Source organism: Argopecten irradians, chromosome 2 (assembly GCF_041381155.1).
Source record: "Argopecten irradians isolate NY chromosome 2, Ai_NY, whole genome shotgun sequence".
Taxonomy (NCBI): domain Eukaryota; kingdom Metazoa; phylum Mollusca; class Bivalvia; order Pectinida; family Pectinidae; genus Argopecten; species Argopecten irradians.
Genome location: NC_091135.1, coordinates 65,637,485 through 65,658,482, shown reverse-complemented (window position 1 = coordinate 65,658,482; position 20,998 = coordinate 65,637,485). Strand labels below are relative to the sequence as shown.

General features: G+C 32.5%; 1 protein-coding gene across 3 annotated transcripts in view; it reads left to right on the top strand.

Annotated features, from left to right (window-relative positions):
- LOC138316241 (calbindin-32-like) overlaps positions 1-13,839 on the top strand; it is a 69,284-nt gene extending 55,445 nt beyond the window's left edge. The window contains exons 9-12 of one of the 3 annotated variants that reach the window (XM_069257852.1): positions 8,590-8,646; positions 9,001-9,072; positions 9,829-9,849; positions 11,206-13,839. In XM_069257852.1, coding sequence (XP_069113953.1) covers positions 8,590-8,646; positions 9,001-9,072; positions 9,829-9,849; positions 11,206-11,358 — 303 coding nt within the window. In that variant the 3' untranslated portion in view covers positions 11,359-13,839. Of the gene's footprint in view, positions 1-482; positions 2,989-8,589; positions 8,647-9,000; positions 9,074-9,828; positions 9,850-11,205 lie in introns of those variants that run through there. The other 2 variants (XR_011207606.1, XM_069257853.1) reach the window with 2 other exon arrangements.
- Positions 13,840-20,998: the final 7,159 nt, after the last annotated feature.

The following is a 20,998-nucleotide window of genomic DNA, read 5'->3' as shown; positions in this document are numbered from 1 at the left end:
AGTAATTAACTACGATCAGCATGTCTTTCATTCAAGTCATAATTAATACTTTTGTAATGAAGGGTTTTCTGCTTTTTGGAACAGGCATTGGATTCTTATGTCATTCATCCGTTCAGAAAACGTCATAGATTCTTCCTTGATGAAATATCTCTTGACACACACAAAGCAGTGACATAAAATCGCTATTTGTTCATCAGTAGCGGCTAATTCTTCATTATGATAACAAAAAGAATAAATACAGTTCACAATCAATCAGCGATAAAGAGTCAAATACATAGAGATATAACATAGGATCAAAATGTGGAAATATATATGAATACATATTATGCTAATTATATGACAAAAAAGGTAAATTTGATGTCCTTAGACCTGGTGTATTCTAATCCAATTTTACCTTGCTCAAAAAGGTGAAATGTTGTAAATTGACTGTCTCTCTCTCTGTCAGATGTCTTCAATCCAACTGCAAATATTTACTTTTCCAGAAATTTTTTAAGCCAAGAGCGTACGCTATGTTAACAGACACCCCTAGTGTAAGGACGGGATGTATACGAGAAGGGGTAACCATACCATTACCTATAAACCATGGCTTTGAAATGGGGTTCCTTTACATAAGCTTTCCATCCCGCATTTATCGCCAAAACCTCAGTTATATTTGAGATAAATAACGAATTGTAGCAAGCTGAATAATGATGCAAAGATAATGCTTATTCTGAAATTGACGTAAAAGTAAAGAACCCCATGCCTTGGATTCATAGAATGCAAGGTAATCATTGTGTTGAAACATCAAAGAGGAGATAATTTGGTATACCTTCTTTTAAATGCTGCTTCAATGTAATTTGAGTATTTAATGCTTAAACTGCTATAATGATGTTTGACAGTTTATGACCTTTAATATGTATCCGAGTTGAGACCCTCTTTAATGTGTCAACTCCAACTAAACCACTGGTATGGGATGGTAGAGATTCCTCAGCGTATCATCATACAACACAAGTATTATGTTTATATATACATAATATAATTATATAATTATAACATTGCACATGACTGACATTATACCCAAATCGTCACATATGTTTCACAGCCTTGTTGTTTATACTCAAATATATACATATTAATAATGCAAAAGGATGGTTTGTGAATTATAATTTCTATAGTAAGTCCATGTATACTGCACCTACAGATTCATGAATCTTTATGAAAACCAACATTAAAAAACCTTGATTCGTGAAATAGATAACACTGTGCCGCTGCAAAAAGATGACAGGTGACGGTCGGACTTATATTAGTATCCTAGAATCAAGATAATCTGGGTATGCAAAAATGGATCGATTTACATAGCATGAAGATCTGCATTGCAGTACATCTATGTCCATATATTAAATAATTATTGTTTATACTTGATATAAATCTATATATGAACACGTTAAGGGAGTATGGTACCTGTATATAACACTATTCTGCTTACCTCCCTCACTTGGTGGTCGGTGTAATAAGTATCCATTGTGGCTCTGGTTGTGACCTTTGTACAGCATTACTGTCCGCTTACTAACTTTTTTTTTGTCAATAATAAATTAATCTCAACTACAGTTATATATGCTTATACAAGATATATATTTGTTGTAACACTGTAAGGTATATACGAGAACAGGAGCATAGATATTAAATAAATCCAGAAAACAGTGACTATTTGGTATGACAGGTCAAGGGCTGTTTACTATAATGTACACGTTAATTATACCAAGAACTTATTCACTTACCACATTTTGCCTCTCGCCATACGCTGTAAATACATTTGATTGGTTCAATGATTCAGCTTCAATAGTTATAGACAGCATGTTGGTTAGAATGCTACAGATTCTGGTTTTTCATTTATTTATGATAGCGAAACATCCATAAGGTATGGCCATTGTATTTGTTTTCTCTCACGCTCACATGATTTCTTTATTCTAAAGCATGTTTTATTATGATAATTTTAAGGACATTCTACTTTGCATTTAATATAACATATCATAATAATGTATCAATTACAGTGCAATGTACACATACCGATAATTAAATAGTATTGTCTGTTATTGAACTACATGTTGAAAAATTACTAAGTTGATAAAGTTTTATCTTGAAACCGTTAACGCGCAATGATATTCCTTTAAACTTTGTAGTGATCAGGCAGAGATTGCGTCATGCGTTCCAGTGGGATTCTTTCCGTTGTAACGTTAAGGTTCTATATATGATATGATGTATGATATTTGTTAATGTGTCTTATTTTGTATTACTTTTTCTGTCCGCCATCGTCGGCAGACGACGTTGAAGTCACCTTACGTTGAATGGCATTTAATATTTTTGATGAAATTTTATTTGTATTTTGATGCTTAAATTATATTTCGACATTTTTAAACCAGTTATGAAACAGACTTAAGTCTAAGACAGTCTTCAGTTTTACAAATCATAGATGACGTTATTAAAAGTTTAAGTCAAAGACTATTTCATGATCCCATGGTCTTCAATTATATGTCCTCACTCAATCTGCGGTTACCTTTATTCAAACACTGTAAGTTATAGTCTCCTGAGTGCTCCTGAGTATTTCCGAAGCAAGGATGTTCAAGGTACATTTTAAACAAACTTTTTAGACTTTCGGAGACTTATAAATTCCGTCCAAATTTTTTTCAAATAATGTTTTGATAAATGATAATAATAAAACTTTAGTAGTAACTACACGCGGTAAAGTAAAATGAAGGTATGTGTACTTGCTTTCTATTTGTTAAAGTCAATACAATTTTTTTGAAAAAGTAAGTATCAAAAATGGATATGCAGGCTTGAACATCAAAATATAATAGATTTAATGCCCATTAAGATCCGTTTGGGATGTTAATGGATTATACAATCACTGAAGGCGTAATTTCATTTTTATAAAGGTCGTTTTTGTATTTTCTTTTTGCAATATTATAAAATTGAACGTCACTGCTGGATCCATAAAAGACGCTTGCGATAGTGAGTCTGTTTTCGTTCTGTTCCACAGATGTGCATGCATTTTCTTGCTCTGTTTTTTTTAATTTTTTTGCTTTTCAGTTAGTGACCTGTAGCGTTTTTGAACAAGACTTTTAATCAGCGCTAGCGTTTTAAGAATTTAAACTACGCTCTTTATTTTTCATAAAATCGAAATTTAGAATCTTGCAATAGTGTTGTTATTTGGTAAAAAAAATGCATAGTTATTAGAATTGTTCAAATTTGTACAAAGTTTATGCAATTTTGGAAGTTGTCAATATGTGTGGTCATTTTGTGGTATTCAAGATCGATTAGTACATGTGTAATTGTTAAGAACTATTTTTATTTATTTCTGCGAAATTTTCTTTTTGCTGCTTGCGTTGATTTTGTTCACACACTGCGTAGAATTCTTTACAAGTATATGTTTCAACTGTGTTATTGTGAATGTTCGTGTATTAAACTTTGCAAGCTTCTGTCGTAAAATGAAAATCATGTACGGCAACAAAATGTAGTGGCATATATTATAAAAAATAAAAACCAGTCTATGTTATATAAGTTTGATGGATGTTATGTCTAACAGCTATGGTTTGGGTTATTGTTTTCATGTCCGTTTGATATAATTAACCTTACATTTTGACTTGACAATGCTAAAAAAGGATAGATAACAATCGGAGAAAACAAGTTGAAAATCTGAAAATAAAATGGGTTTTTTCCTATAGAATATGAAATATATGTATTCAGGGTCATATCTTAAAATATAACCGCCTGTTAAAATCGCATAGCATTTCAATTGACGTTATACAACAAAACTATGCAGGCATAACATATATATATACATGTATATAAGTTATTGGCTAAACCATACTTATCAAATCCACACCTATATCTTGATATCAGCACAGAGAAGAATCGCTCTTGTGCTCATACCTATGCATTCAAATGCTTAATACTGCATTACGTAAAAAGAGCAATTAATTTAATGAATTCAAACAAAAAACTTCTACATTTTGACAGTTATACAAAACCCTTTTATTTGTTGTTCCTAACTTGTCTATTACAAGTTATTCAACCCTTGTGTTATTTTCAGTTCTATTTGACCAATAATATCTTACAATGCAATGGTGATCTCTTATAGATGGGTCGTTAACATCATAATAATAATCTATTGACTTCCTTCACATCTGTCCAATTGTAATATTGGTTTCTTGCCAATAGCAAAGTAAATTAGGTAAACTATTAAGAGTAAAACGAATTTGCTCAATTCCATCAGATTCAATGGGGACATTTTCATGTAATAATCAAAATGAAGAAATGCGTTTTGAATTGACCCCTAGATCTGTTTATATTTCAGATCAAGAACGATGTAATTAAGCTTCACATTTAGGATTCCACATCATGTACTCGCATCGCATGGCATGCCGCATGACATCTTACATCCGCATATATATCCTTTCTTTTTTTCTCCAGAATTTACTGCACATTTTTGTATCATTTTTTATATACAATTAGTCATTTGAACCATAATGTTTATCTGATGTTTTCGAAATTGTCCATTGTCCATGTTTGTCCTATATTACCTGTCATTAAGGATGGTTATAGACTTTAGTTTTTACAATCAAGCACCCGAATATGATGCATGTAAAGGTTTGTTTGTATCAAACAAAATGATGTTAATGCTCTGAATTACATTTGATAAAGTAGAAATATAGTTTTTTTCTTATGTTTACTTTAGTTACTCTACCGATATGTTTTATTATTGGTAAACGTTATTAGTGAATCTATACAGGAATCTATATTCAAAATTAGAATTACCAATATTGACATAATTATAACAACAAAAGAAAATACTTAATTGGACAAATGTTGAACTTTTGCAATATAAGACAGGTAAATATGTTTAGTGAATGATGAGTCAGCCATTTTAATTCAAATTACTTTAATTTCACGATGTCATAATTTTAAATTATTTTGTTTGCGAATCGTATCGTTTAATTGCATAATATCATGTCTTTGCACATATTTGCTGACTTCAGGGGAAAGTAGAACCAATCATATCATAGTGATAAGATTGTGTTCTATTGTCATCCCGTAATCTCGTGACCCATATGTTATTGAGTTATTAGGGCTTTTCACCATGTGGTAAAAAGACCTATTGTTTTTGTTATGTTTTTTATTATTATTCTTCTACACTTTTTTGTGTCCAAAAGATCTTCAAAATGGTAAGAGGTATGCCAATGGCCTTATTGTTATATTGTATGGCATGAGTTGAAGGGGTGACCGCAACATTTTTAAGTACATTGTAGGTCAAAAATCCAAGATGGCCGCCATAACGTCATACCTAAAAAGTTTAAAACAGCCATTACTCAATAACCGTTTAAGATACAGCAAATATTTTGATGTTTAATGTAGATCGTATAAAAGACTAACTTTTATTCGACAACAGTAACTAGGTCAAAGGTCAAACAAAAAAGTTCGCTATGGGGTCAAAGATCACGAATTTTTATTTTTTTGATTTTGCGAAATTTTTTACATATCGATGCAGAATGTCATTCTGATGAATTTGGTGTCTTTTATTTTTCGGTAGCACTTCCGGTTAATGCCATTTTGAAAAACAATCCTCTGATCTTTGCTAAATTCCCGCCAAAATGTTTAACATTATATATTGTCGAACTGAATGACTAATATGGTCTGCAATTGCTATAGAAAAGACCTCTCTAATGTTCTCTAACGTTAAATATGATTTTCATCTTCATCAAAAAACCAAAATGGCCGCTGTGACGTCATATCTTAAATTTAAAAATGCTTTTAACTCACTAACAGTTCTTTTCACAGATTTCATCCAATAATATTTTTTGCAGATAATCTTAAGCGTAAACTTTTTCTCTCTACATGTTATTACAAAAAATGGCAATTTTCGGTTTTCGGTAAGGGTCAAATGTTAAAGGTCCTGTTTTTAACAATAAACTTGAAAACTTTTCTCCTGAAGTTCTGTAAGGTCTGGGATCTTCATATTTCATATATAAGATGTCCAGGGGATGGGCTATAAAGTCAGATACTAGGAATGACCTTGACCCAAATTCAAATTCACAGGGGTCAAATACACATATCATAAATAAATTGTTTAAATGGTCATAACTAACTTATCGTTGGTTTTACAGCTTTCATGCAAGTATGTTATTTGAAGATAATCTACAAGGTCCAGAGTTTAAAAATACATACCGGGGTATATATACTTAACAACACCGCAAGTCAGGTGACGTTAAGGCGCATTCGATCTCGTTATCATTTGCTCGAATGAAGTAGGAAATATAAATTTTATTAAGATGAGAGTTCTCTTCGGCTGATCAAACTTCATGCAGATCTTCACTAAAACACCTTTATTCAGGGCTGAAAGTCAAGGTCATTTATTGGTTACAACTTCAAAACCCTTGCATTACCTAGTTCTTCACTTACCTGGCAATGACGGTATTGTAAACTAAATATAGTGAAAAGCCCGCCAAATTGTCTATGACAATTTCTAGTTTTACAACGTAATGGTATAAATTAAGTAACTGTTAGCAGAAGTAGAACAGGTGGAATAAACGTCATTCAAGAGCATGTCATTATACAAATCGTTATCCAGATAGCGATCGGTATAATTTGATGGCACATAGTTCTAGGATGATAGACAGGGGCTATACAAACTAAAATGATGTTTTATAGCACAGAGTGTACGTCTCATACACAGATGTGTTTGTTTCCTTATATGTATTAACCAATTAATCGTGCTGTGTTGTTCAGTTTTAGGATAAATCAAATATTGTTTCATCCGGAGATACATTTTATAAAATAAAAATGGATTTATAGCCGAGTTTGACTTTTCGTTTATGTATAACTCGAAGCAATGGTCAGACCGAGATGTTTATATTTATAGCACAGCAAACCTCCTATTCCACTATACTATCTGGGGACTCATAAAAAGCTTAAATAACATACACCAATGTTTCAAGAAAAAATCACTCTCTGGGGACCTTGAAGATAACCGTAAAAAGCAATGAATATTTTATTTGTCCATGTCGGGTCATTTTTAACGTCGAAACCTTATGTTTATATCTCACATAGGATGTTAAATTTCTTTTTTATTTCTATTTAACAAATTCAGATCGAAGTCTGGATTTGACTTTACACTTCTCCTATTAAGATATGACGTCATAGTATTGTTTTCGTGCCGTGTGTGCCAGCTGTCAACACCCAGGGCGGGAGTATTTTCTGGGCAAAGAAATATTTATAATTCAATTACAGCGTGTTTTCATCTGTAGCCGCAAGAGATTTTCATGAAAACGTGCCTTGATGTCAAGGTTTTAAACAACATGCAGCAATACATAGATATTTTTCTCTGGACATTGTATTTTCAAATTAAAAACGCAGTAAAAATTAAAAAGGGGAAAGATAATGTCTTTTTCTTTTATCGCTCTTTAAATTACAATTTTTGTAAAAAAACCAAATGTGGACAAGTCGGCGTTATAATACCATTATAAAACAATCAATGTCGTTCCCAATGCTGTTAAATAAGTTTGCGTCTGAAATAAACAAAAAGTTTTTCGTCACACAATTTATGTACAAATTATATTATAATTTGATATTATATTTTACAATGTTGTTCTGGTATACATTGTATTGGTAACATAAATATACAATTACAAATAATCCAGTTATGTCATAGAAACAGTTTTATCTTGATTAGCAATACTTTTACTGCTTACAATCAGCATATGGTGTTTAAGTTGAACAACAAACGATACGATGTTATTAGAGATGCTGTTTCAAACATGATAGATTGGTTGATCACTTGAAAGTTTAATTCTATGTAACGAATGAAATTAAATTGACGCCAAGGTACGTGACTCATTATTCTTGTAAGACATACTTGTGTTGGTATTATGTTCTAAACAATACATCGAAATAAAGTTTATTTGAAATAATTGTCAGTGCACCGTTCAGTTGATACATAATTAAGTGTCATAATGTTGATAACCACTTGTGAAAATTATAACAATTAATATGATAATGTTTCGTTTGTACGTTTCCCTCGTAGATAACATCTTATACAATGTAATAATAAATCATTATTATATGGCTTTGTTATTTTTCAGTTTTAAATAAGGTTCTTACACGATGGAATATAATGTCATATAGTAGTTATTTATAGATTTCATTTATAATGTTAGTATAGTATTATGATGTAAACCTGTTAGAAGTATTTTATATATCATTGCACAGTTCTTATATTCAAGTTTATTATTGGAAAATAACTTTAATCAATTTAACAGAAAAGACAAATGTCTCATTATTTCATATGTATTCTGTTTATTATAATAAATGGCATCGATTGTATTGAGATTTATTGTATAATAAATGTTTATTTATCATTGTCTGTGAAGTTGTGAATGAGATAGTCTCACATTAATTATCACTGGCTATGGGTTTTCAGATATATTACATCATGTTTATAATGTTAAGGTATTGGCTATATTTAACAAGGACATTTTGAGTATGTAAGATACACATCGATATTATAAAAGTGTCGTTTGCCCTTATTTCTTATTAACTATTGAATTCCTATTGCAGAGCGCTAACAAAATGACTGATGACGACATCAAACGAGTGTTTGGGCTATACGACCGGGTATGCATTGTTGTTTCTTCGGATTGTATGATTATGTAAACTTGCTTGAGGTTAAAGGTAACACTTTCGATGGCCCTAGCACATGTCTTATTATGTATGGTTAATTTCGATCTATTCTTTCATGTTTAAATACTCCTAATACAGTATTTGGAATTGGTTTCTTAGTTGAATGATGAGAATAAGAATATCTCTGTGGAATGGTATCGTTTTATTCTTTTGAGTACACAACTTAGAATCATTATGATTTACTGAAAGCACTATCGAACGTATTATTATTTTAATTATATTTCTGTCCTTGTATTATTTGACTTCTTGTGATCCCTTTATAAAACTTGTAAAGCATTGTTTTCATAGGATGGCAATGGTTCCATCGAGAACGAAGAGTTGAACGGCTTTCTCAAAGATCTTATGGAGCTTGTAGAAGAGGTAGGTTGAATATCGTACTACTTTGATTTATTCCGTTATTGAATAAAGAAAAATTGCTCGCAAAACTGCGAATTAGCAACCACATTCTAGAAATCGAGGCGGGTAGGGTAAAAAAGGTTCCCCGTCCTTTGCGGTTATGCAAATTTTGTAATTAAATTGGGGATGAAAGCCACTTGATTTTAAAGTGTTCCGTTAACTCTACAGTGAGAACAATTTTCTTTAATAGTCATAAAGATGTAATTAACCACCATCTCACAGATTTTGAATATTTGATACGACCCTTATCTTCTAATGATCTAAAACTTCTGTAGGATTTAGGCCTATTTGTTGAAAAGTCATTTGAACTGAGGAAACCTGGCTTGATAAATGTTTAAGTTGTTGTTTTGATCTACTGTGTGTTATGTACATATATGTTTTGCTATCGATCCTTTGTATGGATGTAAGGAAGCAATAAATTTGAATTGAATTTATTTTAAATATTTAAATTTTGATTCGAAATAATATTGTTATTAATGTATTATAATTTGTACGTTTAAGTCTCGCATCCATGTACTTTTGTATTTCATAAATGCGAACATAAAATCTCAAACCTTTGAATTAGAAAATGTTACCTAAATAAAACATCGGTTTCACTGATATGTGATACTTTATAGAATCATGAATACTAATAGCATTATTTTTTATAAGCACGTTTTGCTTTTGAGAAAGGCTTTATAATCTATAACAAATCCGCTATTGGTCCATTATATATATCAGGGACAAGCGGCTGACGGGAAGGTATGACTATATGTTTTTTTATGTTTAATAGAGAGGTGATTAGTATGAACTACACAACGTGTAATCTTAAACTAGTGGATCAAACAACACAGTATAATGTTGTAACCACGATAAGATATACGTACTGTCGTTTATTGTGTGGAATCTTTCCTTACCGAATCATCAAAATCATCTATGTAATTTCATCAATCATTTATTGTTGATGCCTGTATATTTATGCTATTTAACATGGGACCGTAGCGGCAAAACCAATATCGGATGTTTTGGTGACGACAGATTCCTCACAGGGTTAGAATGGTATTTCCTATGAAAGCAATGTTTTTATAACATGGTTCATTTGGGTTAAAACTTGACTATGTTCCTCGCTGATTTGGCTTCTATCGTTAACATAATAGGGATAATACATCTGATATCAGTCAATTAACGTTGATCAATAGATCGTAAAAGACCATGATTATTCGGATCAGAGTAAACAAAATAACTGGAAGATTCAGCTTGTATCTTGTGGGACCAAAGTTAGAACCCCAAACCTTTCCAATTATGTACCCATCCCTATATAAACATTTATGTCATGTATTATAAAAAATATAATTTTGACGAAAAATATGAAGTTGTTTATAATCTAAGTATAACAACAGGATGTTATACAGTTGCCATGCTAAATTTTAGTGATCTATTTTAAGACAAGTTTTCAAATCAAACTGTGAAGTGACACAGCGTTCACATGTATATTAAATATCCAGGAACAACCTAGTATATAATTGGTGTTGACAACGTCGTCTACATAACATGTTCACTTCAATATACGTGTATTCATACCCAAAGCACTTCAATGTACTCACAAATGTTACTTTTGGGGCAGGGGCAATTTATACTATTGAATGATGGTGCAGATAATGTATTATCATTTATCATTATTATTTATATATATCGACTGACCTTTTTCGTAACACACATAGATATGAAACAAACAAGCCATGTCAATAATCATGTATACAATATATGTTTTATTTTTGTCATGTTTTCGTTCGTCATTGCTACACGAACCTGTATCCTAATAAACAAGCAGCAATATTGTGTGAAAATAATCGAGATACACAGTAGTTTTAACAGATTCAAATTAAATCTCAATTTAATAATAAATTGTGACCTTTTCGAAAATCAGTTATTATTTCCAAGACAGGCGTAAAACAGCAAAAAGCAATTAATAAATGAGTTCTAATTGAAGTCGCATAAAAATAGTGATTTCTATCAAAACAGAAAAACCTTCCATTTGATGTTAATTTGATGTCGAGATGTATATCAATTATGGAAATATGATTTCAAATAATGTCTTGTCTCGTGTTTTTGCAACAGGACTACGATGAAGAAGATCTCAACGAATGCAAAAAAATTCTTTTGGATAAGTGTGACTTGAACCATGACGGGAAAATCAACCTTGACGAACTGACCATGGTCCTTATGTCCTATAACAGGTCTTCCAGTGAATCGGAATGTGCCAAAGACTAAACATATTCCAAAGAGCACCCAAACGCTCCTCTTCGCTAGCCAATGCCTCGTCGCCTCATAGTCAGGTGGTATACAGAACCTGGTAGAATCCAAAATATTCACATCAGTCATCATCATAGGTTAACATTCAATTTAATCTGGACGTTTTGACTTCGTATTGACCTTAACAAAGCAGGCCTTGGCTAGCGAAGATTGTACAAGTCATTGTCACTAGTTTAAACATGTCTTCTCTATCAAATCCGTAATTAGATATTGGAATAGTCATTGTACTTGCAGACGAGAGAGTGCGAAAATGAGAATAAAAATGTCTATTTTGTTAGATGGGCGGATAGTGAGAATTTAAAAGGAAATGAAACATACGTTCATTGTAAGATATGAAAGTGTTCGTAGAAGCCTTCGCGGTCAGTTATTTGATTTATTTTGCCAGTATGTTATTTTAAGAATACCACAAAGGGCCTCTCCTCGAAATCTAATTAGTGACTCTGACTGGCGTCTGATACGATAAAACCTATATATGATATAATTTATTACGTTGTATCTATACTGTTAATTATGGCGTTAACAAAATGAAATTAATGTACGTGTTTGTAATTTACTTAAAGCTTTATAAAATACATTATATTTATTCAAAATCGCACTTACCAGAAAATATTCGGTTGGTGAATTCCTTCTATTTTCCATACTAAAGTATGAGATAGAGGCATTACCCCCCTCCCCCAATACCTTTCTTTAATTTTTACATTAATTTAAAACTAGAATTGCACTTGCATTTTTGTCAATATTTACTTTTACTTAAATTCGTTTTTATTTATATATTGATATAAACAATAAGCATTATATTGATTAATAAATGTATTAATTAAAAATCAATGTTTAAAACTTTTGTCTTGACCTATTAAATGCTTGAATAGTTCAACTCTGTGTTGTAAGTACTTCTATAAATAGGTTCCATGATGCTTTTCTTTGAAAAGGGCCGTTGATTGGTATTAAAGGGGTTTTGGAGCTTTAATCAAATTTTGATACGTACGATTGTTAAAAACGGTTTTACAAATACATGTATTGTGTCTGTAACGACAAGTGTTCTTTTAAAATAAATGTTACATTTTTTTAAAGAACAAAATAGAGTTATAGAACTCATAATTAGAATATATGACTTAAAATTTGCCTAACCATATTTAGATGTTCCCTAAACAGTTGTGGAAAACCCTCTCAGAATTAATTACCACTAGAAATTATTATGAGAGAGAGAAATCAACCCGGCCAGAGGAGAAAGTGATTATGTAATTGAGATATACTCTTTCTCCTTTTATCATATTTATATTTCTTAAGATAAAATTTTGTCATTTTGGATTCCCAAATAATCTTAATTAAAAATATTTTAAGATTAATTGGCACATTGTACTTAAAACTAACTTTATTGGTAATTTCATTGTTTGTCGATGTGGGTCTAATTGAATTAATCATGCATAGGAATTAACAGGTCATTGAACAGCTAAACGTGGTGCTGAATGTTGATGTAGACCCTCAAAATTTAGATTATCTCCAAATCTAGCTATTGTTTTACATGCTATTGTCTTACGTACTGTAATAAAGCAGGCTTCACATCGACGCGTTGTTTTTTCTACCTTTCTATTTTGTCTGTACACGTTTTTACTATTTAACAAACACACCTTATATACGTAATTGCTCAATAATTTATTATTATTCTTTAATCAGTAGAAATTTTCAATGAGCCATAGATATACCTACCCCTTCAAGGGTTCATTAAGTGCTCTTTTGGTATTGTTACTAGTCCTCTATTTTTTCCTTTTGTTTCTATTAATGAATAATCAAATTACCAAATTGTACTCTTCCATGTAAAATATATCGAACGGGACCGTCTTGTGCGATGCATATTCTACAATCGTTAAGAAAATAAATTCTTGAGTCTTGTTGTTCAGACATGCGAATCAAAAGTAATTTAGTAGAACATAATTGGATACTGATACATCTTTTGTTATCTGGATGACCTATGGTACATAATGTGTTCGGATTCCCAAGTAGTCTATAAGGGAAATGGATACTGGACTGACAAGTTCAAACTACATCTACTGAAATCGACTAATATCGTATAAGATTCAAGCCGGGCAAAAAGTCTGAGTAGCCTTTTATTTGGTCATTATGATAAGCTTAGAAAGTTAGGGGTTTTAGCTCAGGACCTCTGACTTATTAGTTTAATGCTAAACTGAACAAGCATATTACTAACTCTAGCTAGAGACTAATAATGTGTCTAGTATTTTATCAGGGTTACATAATTAAAGGTAGTACTTTCATCGGTAAAAATGTATTACTAATCATTTCAACCACAAGTTACCCAAACGGTCCTGTCAATTCAGATTATTATAACGAAAAATATATACCTGTAAATATATAATTATTAATTGAATATGCTTTTATTGTGCTTTTTTTATAAAAAAAATAAAATTGGAAAGAGCACATCTCTCTGAGGCGTTTGTTATTATATGTAACTATCAGTTATTATTGCTATTTTATTTTTAACGTTCATATTATGATTTTCATACGAAGAATTAAGGTTTTCTGTCCTAGATCCTACCAGAATCTACAGTCAATTTGAGTTTTTACACAATTTAGCGCCTAGTTCGCTCTCGTTGTATAGTATGACCGAATGTTTGTGTTTTCAGCGTCAGTGAGATAATAGTATAAAGTATACAATGTATCTATCAAACAATGCAATTTAATCAGAAAATTACACGGATTGCTCGCAAAGTACTATCAGTTCTGATAAGTCGTTTAGCATCACAGTTATGGAGCAATATAAAACATAAACAGTTTTTTTTTTCGATGGTTGGACAATAAGGATATATCATTATTTCAATAGTTTAAAATATAGATATGCTTCAATGTTATTTTGTTGTTCAACTATTGTTTCTCTGCCACGTTCTCTTCTATAACGTTTGATTGTTATGAAGGTATCAGACTGCTAGCTGTACTCGGAATCATTCAATCTTGTTTGTAACAAACATTTTTATTGGCTTAAATATTCACGTTATCGTTTCATAACTTAAAAATGACGTTACCGTTAGTAAAGGCGCCTCTGATTGACTGAAACAAAAAAATAATGACTTAAGATTTGGAATTCCATTGGGTTAGATTTTAATGATTAATAATTATTTTGTCAAGCTATAATACAAAATCAGAGATATCAGAGAGTAATCCCGCTATAAAAATATTTACGTGGAAGTGATCCACTCTTAACAGGAAAACAAAATATTATCTAACACAAGCACTCAACACTTATGTTCAACCTCAACTCTCATACACTGAGTCATAGAACACTCAAATATATACCAGGGGCATTAAATATTGTTGGTTGGTCGGGTAGTTATGCTAAAGCGTCTATTCAAATATAGCTAATCCCATTTAAGTACGGCCTCACTAGTATAAAATGTCTGACAAGTGTGAATGCCTGTATAATTGGATTGGCGAGTATTAAAGGACCTCCCATATGTGCATCCTCGATACTCCAGGGGTTCCGATCACTTACGATCTCTACACCCCTGGACTATCTCATAGTGAAATTGAAGGCAGCTCAGCTGAAAATATTTGACCAATCACAGACCAGCAAAGATTTCCTTTGAAGACTACAGAGAGAGCGACGCCCAACTTCAAAGCCACATAGTCAACCACAGTGTACCGTTATACGGTTCTTTTGATGTACATCAAAGGACTAAATTACCTGTTCTGTTCTGTTGCCTCCAGTTTTACGATGAGATAGTCCAGGGGTGTAGAGATCGTAAGTGATCGGAACCCCTGGAGTATCGAGGATGCCATATGTGTGGCGTGTTGCAATTGTGAAGTGCGTGTGTATTTTTGGAGTCTGTGGTATGTTTGTTTGTGTTGTGTTTTGTTTAATTAGTGGAACCTTGAACTTCCTTTATTGCTATTTCACTAAAGCCACGCTCCAGTTATTCTGAGCGCTAGACCATGGTGTACCTCGGCCAGAGGACTGAACCAAGAGCCTTTCTCACAGGGGAGCATGCCTTTGAACGTCATGGTGTATCTCGGCCAGAGGACTGAACCAAGAGCCTTTCTCACATGGGAGCATGCTTTTGAACGTCATGATGTATCTCGGCCAGAGGACTGAACCAAGAGCCTTTCTCACAGGGTAGCATGCTTTTGAACGTCATGGTGTATCTCGGCCAGAGGACTGAACCAAGAGCCTTTCTCACATGGGAGCATGCTTTTGAACGTCATAATGTATCTCGGCCAGAGGACTGAACCAAGAGCCTTTCTCACAGGGTAGCATGCTTTTGAACGTCATGGTGTATCTCGGCCAGAGGACTGAACCAAGAGCCTCTCTCACAGGGGAGCATGCTTTTGATCGTTTTAAGGCGTTAATGTCCAAGAGAAAAGATAAGATCTCAAATTTAGTCGCCTTTATGACTTGAATATATCCGTGTTGTGACTCAAGTTAAATTTGGACTTTTGCTTTTTTATAGTGCCATATTACTGAAGCCAAAGACATCAAGCGCACATACCTTCCGGTCACATTTTACTGACAACGGGTTAATCAGTTGTTTCACTTCCTTTTTAAGCTGTACAGAAGTAAAAACTACCACTTTCTATATGGTGTGTCTCATCCAGGGACCTGAACCCAGAGATTTCCCCACAAAGGCGAGCTTTCATCTCAAGAACAAAAATCATGAGAGACGTGAAGAGAACATAATATTCAAAATTTAAGGAGGCGAAATAAGCATCAAGTGGTAACTTTTTACCCGAAATACGATAAAAATGAAAAAGATTAATTACAGTACAAAAGTAATATTTTATACCCATGTCATATATATCATTTTCTTGTGATAGCAAAAACTCCGCACTGGATGTTTACTTTTACATCCTAATTATGGACTCGGTCGGTTGGTTGGTTGGACTTCCTATTAACAGTAAGGGTCATTTAAGGACGAACTCCCCTCTATGTTTTGGGAGGCTGCTGTGTGATAACAGTGGCACCCTTACTCATTCTATTGTGTTATCTTACTGATCATTTCAGAACACATTGTTAGTGTAATGTGATGATCGTATAGTGTCATTAGGCTAATCCCTTCAACAACAGTCAAAATAAAGACAATTTCAGTTAAATCTATAAATATGAATTGTTTTATAAAACACTCCATTTACTTGCCAAATTTACAGAATATATATAAATAGGAATTGCAGCAAATGAGAAATGAAAATTTTGCTTATTATGTAATTAGGCTAATCATCATTTAAACAACAGGCCTGATGATTTTGGTTCTTCAATTATTGTCTGTTCAGTCTATTATAGTCTGTTGTTTTCCTGATGAACAGTCAAAACCTGTTTACAGACAGATTTACTTTAGTCTGTGACTAAGACAAGAGCCTTATAATTCTTGGCCTTTGATTTCAATATAGCAAAGACCGACATGAATCTTCAGTACAGTGAACACACAAATAAGTTAGGAAATAAATCTATTCAATAAAGCACTTTTATTATGACATCAGGAATAAACAAACATGTCACTGAAACAATGATCAATTTACACAGGAAAGTATTTGCAACTGATCTGACTATTGTTACATATATAATGTTTTAATCATGATGGCAATGCATACCCATAATAACCTTTTAAGTCTATGAATGAATCATCTATTCATCATAATATAAGTGTATGTTTGATATATGTCTGATACTACTTATGTTACAATAAGATGATACTCCTGTCGTGTCACAAAGTTGTTGTACACATTGTTGTTTGTGGTTTAAAGGTAACAAGACTACTTGCTTTATTCTAATGTCATGTTATTGTACATATCAACTATTAACAGCAAGGGTCATTTAAGGACGAACTCCCCTCTATGTTTTGGGAGGCTGCGACATATTCGTGTTGTGTGATAACAGTGGCACCCTTACCCATTTTATTGTGTTATCATACTGATCATTTCAGAACACATTGATAGTGTAATGTGATGATCGTATAGGGCGGAATGTATTGTACGACCTCATTATTGTACAAATTTCATTATCTGTTAAAAGTCAGTAATACTCTAATTGCAGTAAAATCTTCGTCAACAAAACAAAGACCCAAGCTAATCAACGTGACTCTACATTTCGTTTATAGCCGTCCGCTGCAAGCGGCGACCGCATGGCTACCTTTTTCAAAACTCAGTGGCATAGGAAGATGAAACTGGGAGCATCCTCGATACTCCAGGGGTTCCGGTCACTTAAGATTTCTACACCCCTGGACTATCTCATAGCAAAACTGCAGGCAACAGAACAGGTAGTTAGTCGTCTGATGTACATCATAATAGCAGTATAAATGTTTTCTCCTTCAGTTTTACTATGAGATAGTCTAGGTAATAGGGATCATAAGTGATTGGAACCCCTGGAGTATCGAGGATGGGTGGGGGCATCCTCGCTACTCGAGGGGTTACTTTAACTGTCGTTATATCCACTCCTGGACTATCTCATAGTTAAACTGGAGATAGCTCATGAGAAAAAATCTGAACCCATCACAGGCCTGAAAAGATTTCCTTTGAAGACTACAGAGAGAGTGCAGGGGTGGATATAACGCCAGTGATAGTAACACCTGGAGCATCAAGGATGGGTAGAGGGTAGAGGGTACTAGATGTGCCCCGTCTTCTTATTTTGGTAAGCTATATCGAAAGTGTTAACGATTTAGACACAAGAAAATGAAAAGGTACAGGCAATGTAGATATTGCACGGACACATTATCTATTTGAGATTTTGTTGGTGTCAGAAGTGGGATGTATCCTTTGTTGGTTCCATGGCTCGTGAGGTTCATGTCGATTTTGTGTTGTAATTGAAGAAGGACTCCCATGTTGTGTCGACTTTTTGTTTCATTCTGTGATGCATATTTACATTTCAACTTACAATATACGTATAAGCATAGTTTCTTTGTAATACTGTGGTTGGTCCCAAAATGGGACCAGACACAGGGGTGTCCGCTATCCGTCCCTACTGCTCTGTATGTATATCTCCCCCAGCCTCTTATATATTCTGGTAAGATATTGCTTACGTGTACAAATGACAGGTAACTCATGTTAGTACAACATAACATTATGACATTGACAGCTACATGTAGGAAGCGACATTAGACTGGCCGGTCTGACTGTTACATATACATTAGGCCTTGAGACATACATGTATAGCAATATCTCTTCCTGTTTAATTACCGGTCTAGTTTTAGACAATGACAATATTATTATGGATCTCTAAAATAAAACTGATTATGTTATATTACGTCCCCTTGTTAATAATTATTTAAAATTAGATATAATTTGAAATAATAATTTTAAAATAAAACTGATTATGTTATATTATGATTATATTGATAATTCTGACATACAAACTAAATTGATACGAGACTTATCATATCAACGATGTAAAATAGGTATGAAACTTAATAATTCTAGGTAATGTACAATTTAATTTGATTTAAAAAAAAAACCGAACCAAACTGATTTGGTGTAGGTAGCTAGAAAATTATGTAAGCAAAATACGGAGAAAAAAAATCTATCTGACTTTGATATATTCATGATAATTATGCTGTTATTAGAATAAAAATAAAAGTATATTAACGTTATGATATAATTCAAAGGAAGTTCTTTCTTATTTGTGTAAAAATGTAGTGAATTGTGGGTGTTATGTTATTAGAAGGTCGGAGCAACAACAATTAAATGTGTGTGTTATATCACATCACTACTCCGCCTCTAACTTAAAAAAAATGAGAAGTTTATATATACATTTCATTCTCCATGCATTAGCATGTGAGATAACTTCCCATAAGTATATAACAATATGTAAAATGTGTATAAGTGTCAACAAATAGAGTAAGATATTAATTATTAAAAGAACTTCCATATGAATATTAAGTTATAACAACAGCATACCCATGAACAAGTCAATATAAAAAAAATAAAAGCTACGCGTATTAATTGTTTAGAAATATAACGTTATAAAACTTTAAACAAAAATTGTACTGTTAATATGAACAGTTAAGCTACCATATTTATCAAATTTATATTAATAAGATTAGGTATTATTTGACCTTGGGCACAATTTGTCATAGGGAAGCAGATATGTCTTCAAGCAGATACCTGACCAACCATTACAACATGTGTTAACTGAAATGAATAATGTAATTGTTCCAAATTGAAATGTCTTGATTTTGTAAAATATAGGATGATAGAGTTCATAAGCATAGAAATTTCATTTAGTTATTAAATCCAAAAAGGATAGAAAAAATGATTAACCTGAACTAGTACTGTTCAAACTTGTGCTATATAAAAATGAAGTTAATGAAAAGAAAAAAAATGCTTGTGCTGACGTCATACCGTCTTAACAATCAAGCCGTGAAATCTTGCACTCCAATCAGGCTAAGATCTTATAATAAATAAAATGAAATGAAAATCATTTTACAAAGAAAGTTCCATGTTGTGTATTTGTGTATGGAAACATTGAGAGAAACATAAAAACTTGTGTGTGCCCGGCATTAAACTGCATCGGGTATTTCTCCCAACGTGAAATAATATATATAAACGTAAATATGTCATTAATATCGAGAAAATGGGCCTTAATGAGATAGCTCACCACCCTATTGTTCTCAGACATACTGGAAGTTCCAATTACTTTTAAAACTGCATGTTAGACCATGTCAGCAGAACATTTCCAGACGTTTAAATATATGTTTGTATAAAAAATGTATTCGTGTAAATGAAAAATAATAATTTAAAACAAAAAGGTATGTTGAGGAACTTTCTCTGTGAATGACATAAATGAACAGCACAAGTCATGAACATATTAATAGAAATGAAATTTACAAAACATTATTTATCCAAAAATCTCAAAAATCTGTTAGCTCAGAAAAAAAATATAAAAATGAAATTGATAGTATGGTAATATTAAATATTTAAGTGTAATGAAGTAAATTATATTTACCATATTGAATTAAAAAAAATGTATTACATTACTTCATAACGTTTCGCTTAGAACAATTATCATCCTGTTATATGTATGTAAAAAATATTCTTAAATTTACTGATACGTTGTACCTTAAAACATATGATATTTAGATGAAAACAACTATTAAAAAAATGTATAATTATATCAGTTTAGAAAACAGTAAAACACTATACATTACCAAAAAGTAAATTCCAATATATAAAAACACATTTATAAATGTCCAAAATTTTAAGAAGTAATTACAGTTCATTTTTGTTTGTCTTCTGTCTTCGATCTTCTATCTTCGTACTGGTAGGTGGATGTTGGTTTTGGTCAATAAGGTCTTGTTGGTGATCTCTGCATTTTGGTTCCTTGTGTTGTTTGTGACAAGGCTTCGAATGGCTAGTGTCGGGTGGCGATGTATAATGGTAATTGGCTCCGAGTTGTTGTGTTTTTGTGGCACTGATGATCGTATAGTGGTTTCGTGAAGTGTTCCATTGTCTGGTCTGTAAACCGGTGATCAGCAGTTGGCGGTAGTACTTTCGATGTGGCCAAGACAACCCAGATCCAAATCGGACGTCACAGCATCAGTATAATTAAATGAATCTTTTCTATTTTGTTGTCTGAAGTGGGATGTATCCTTTGTTGGTTCCATGG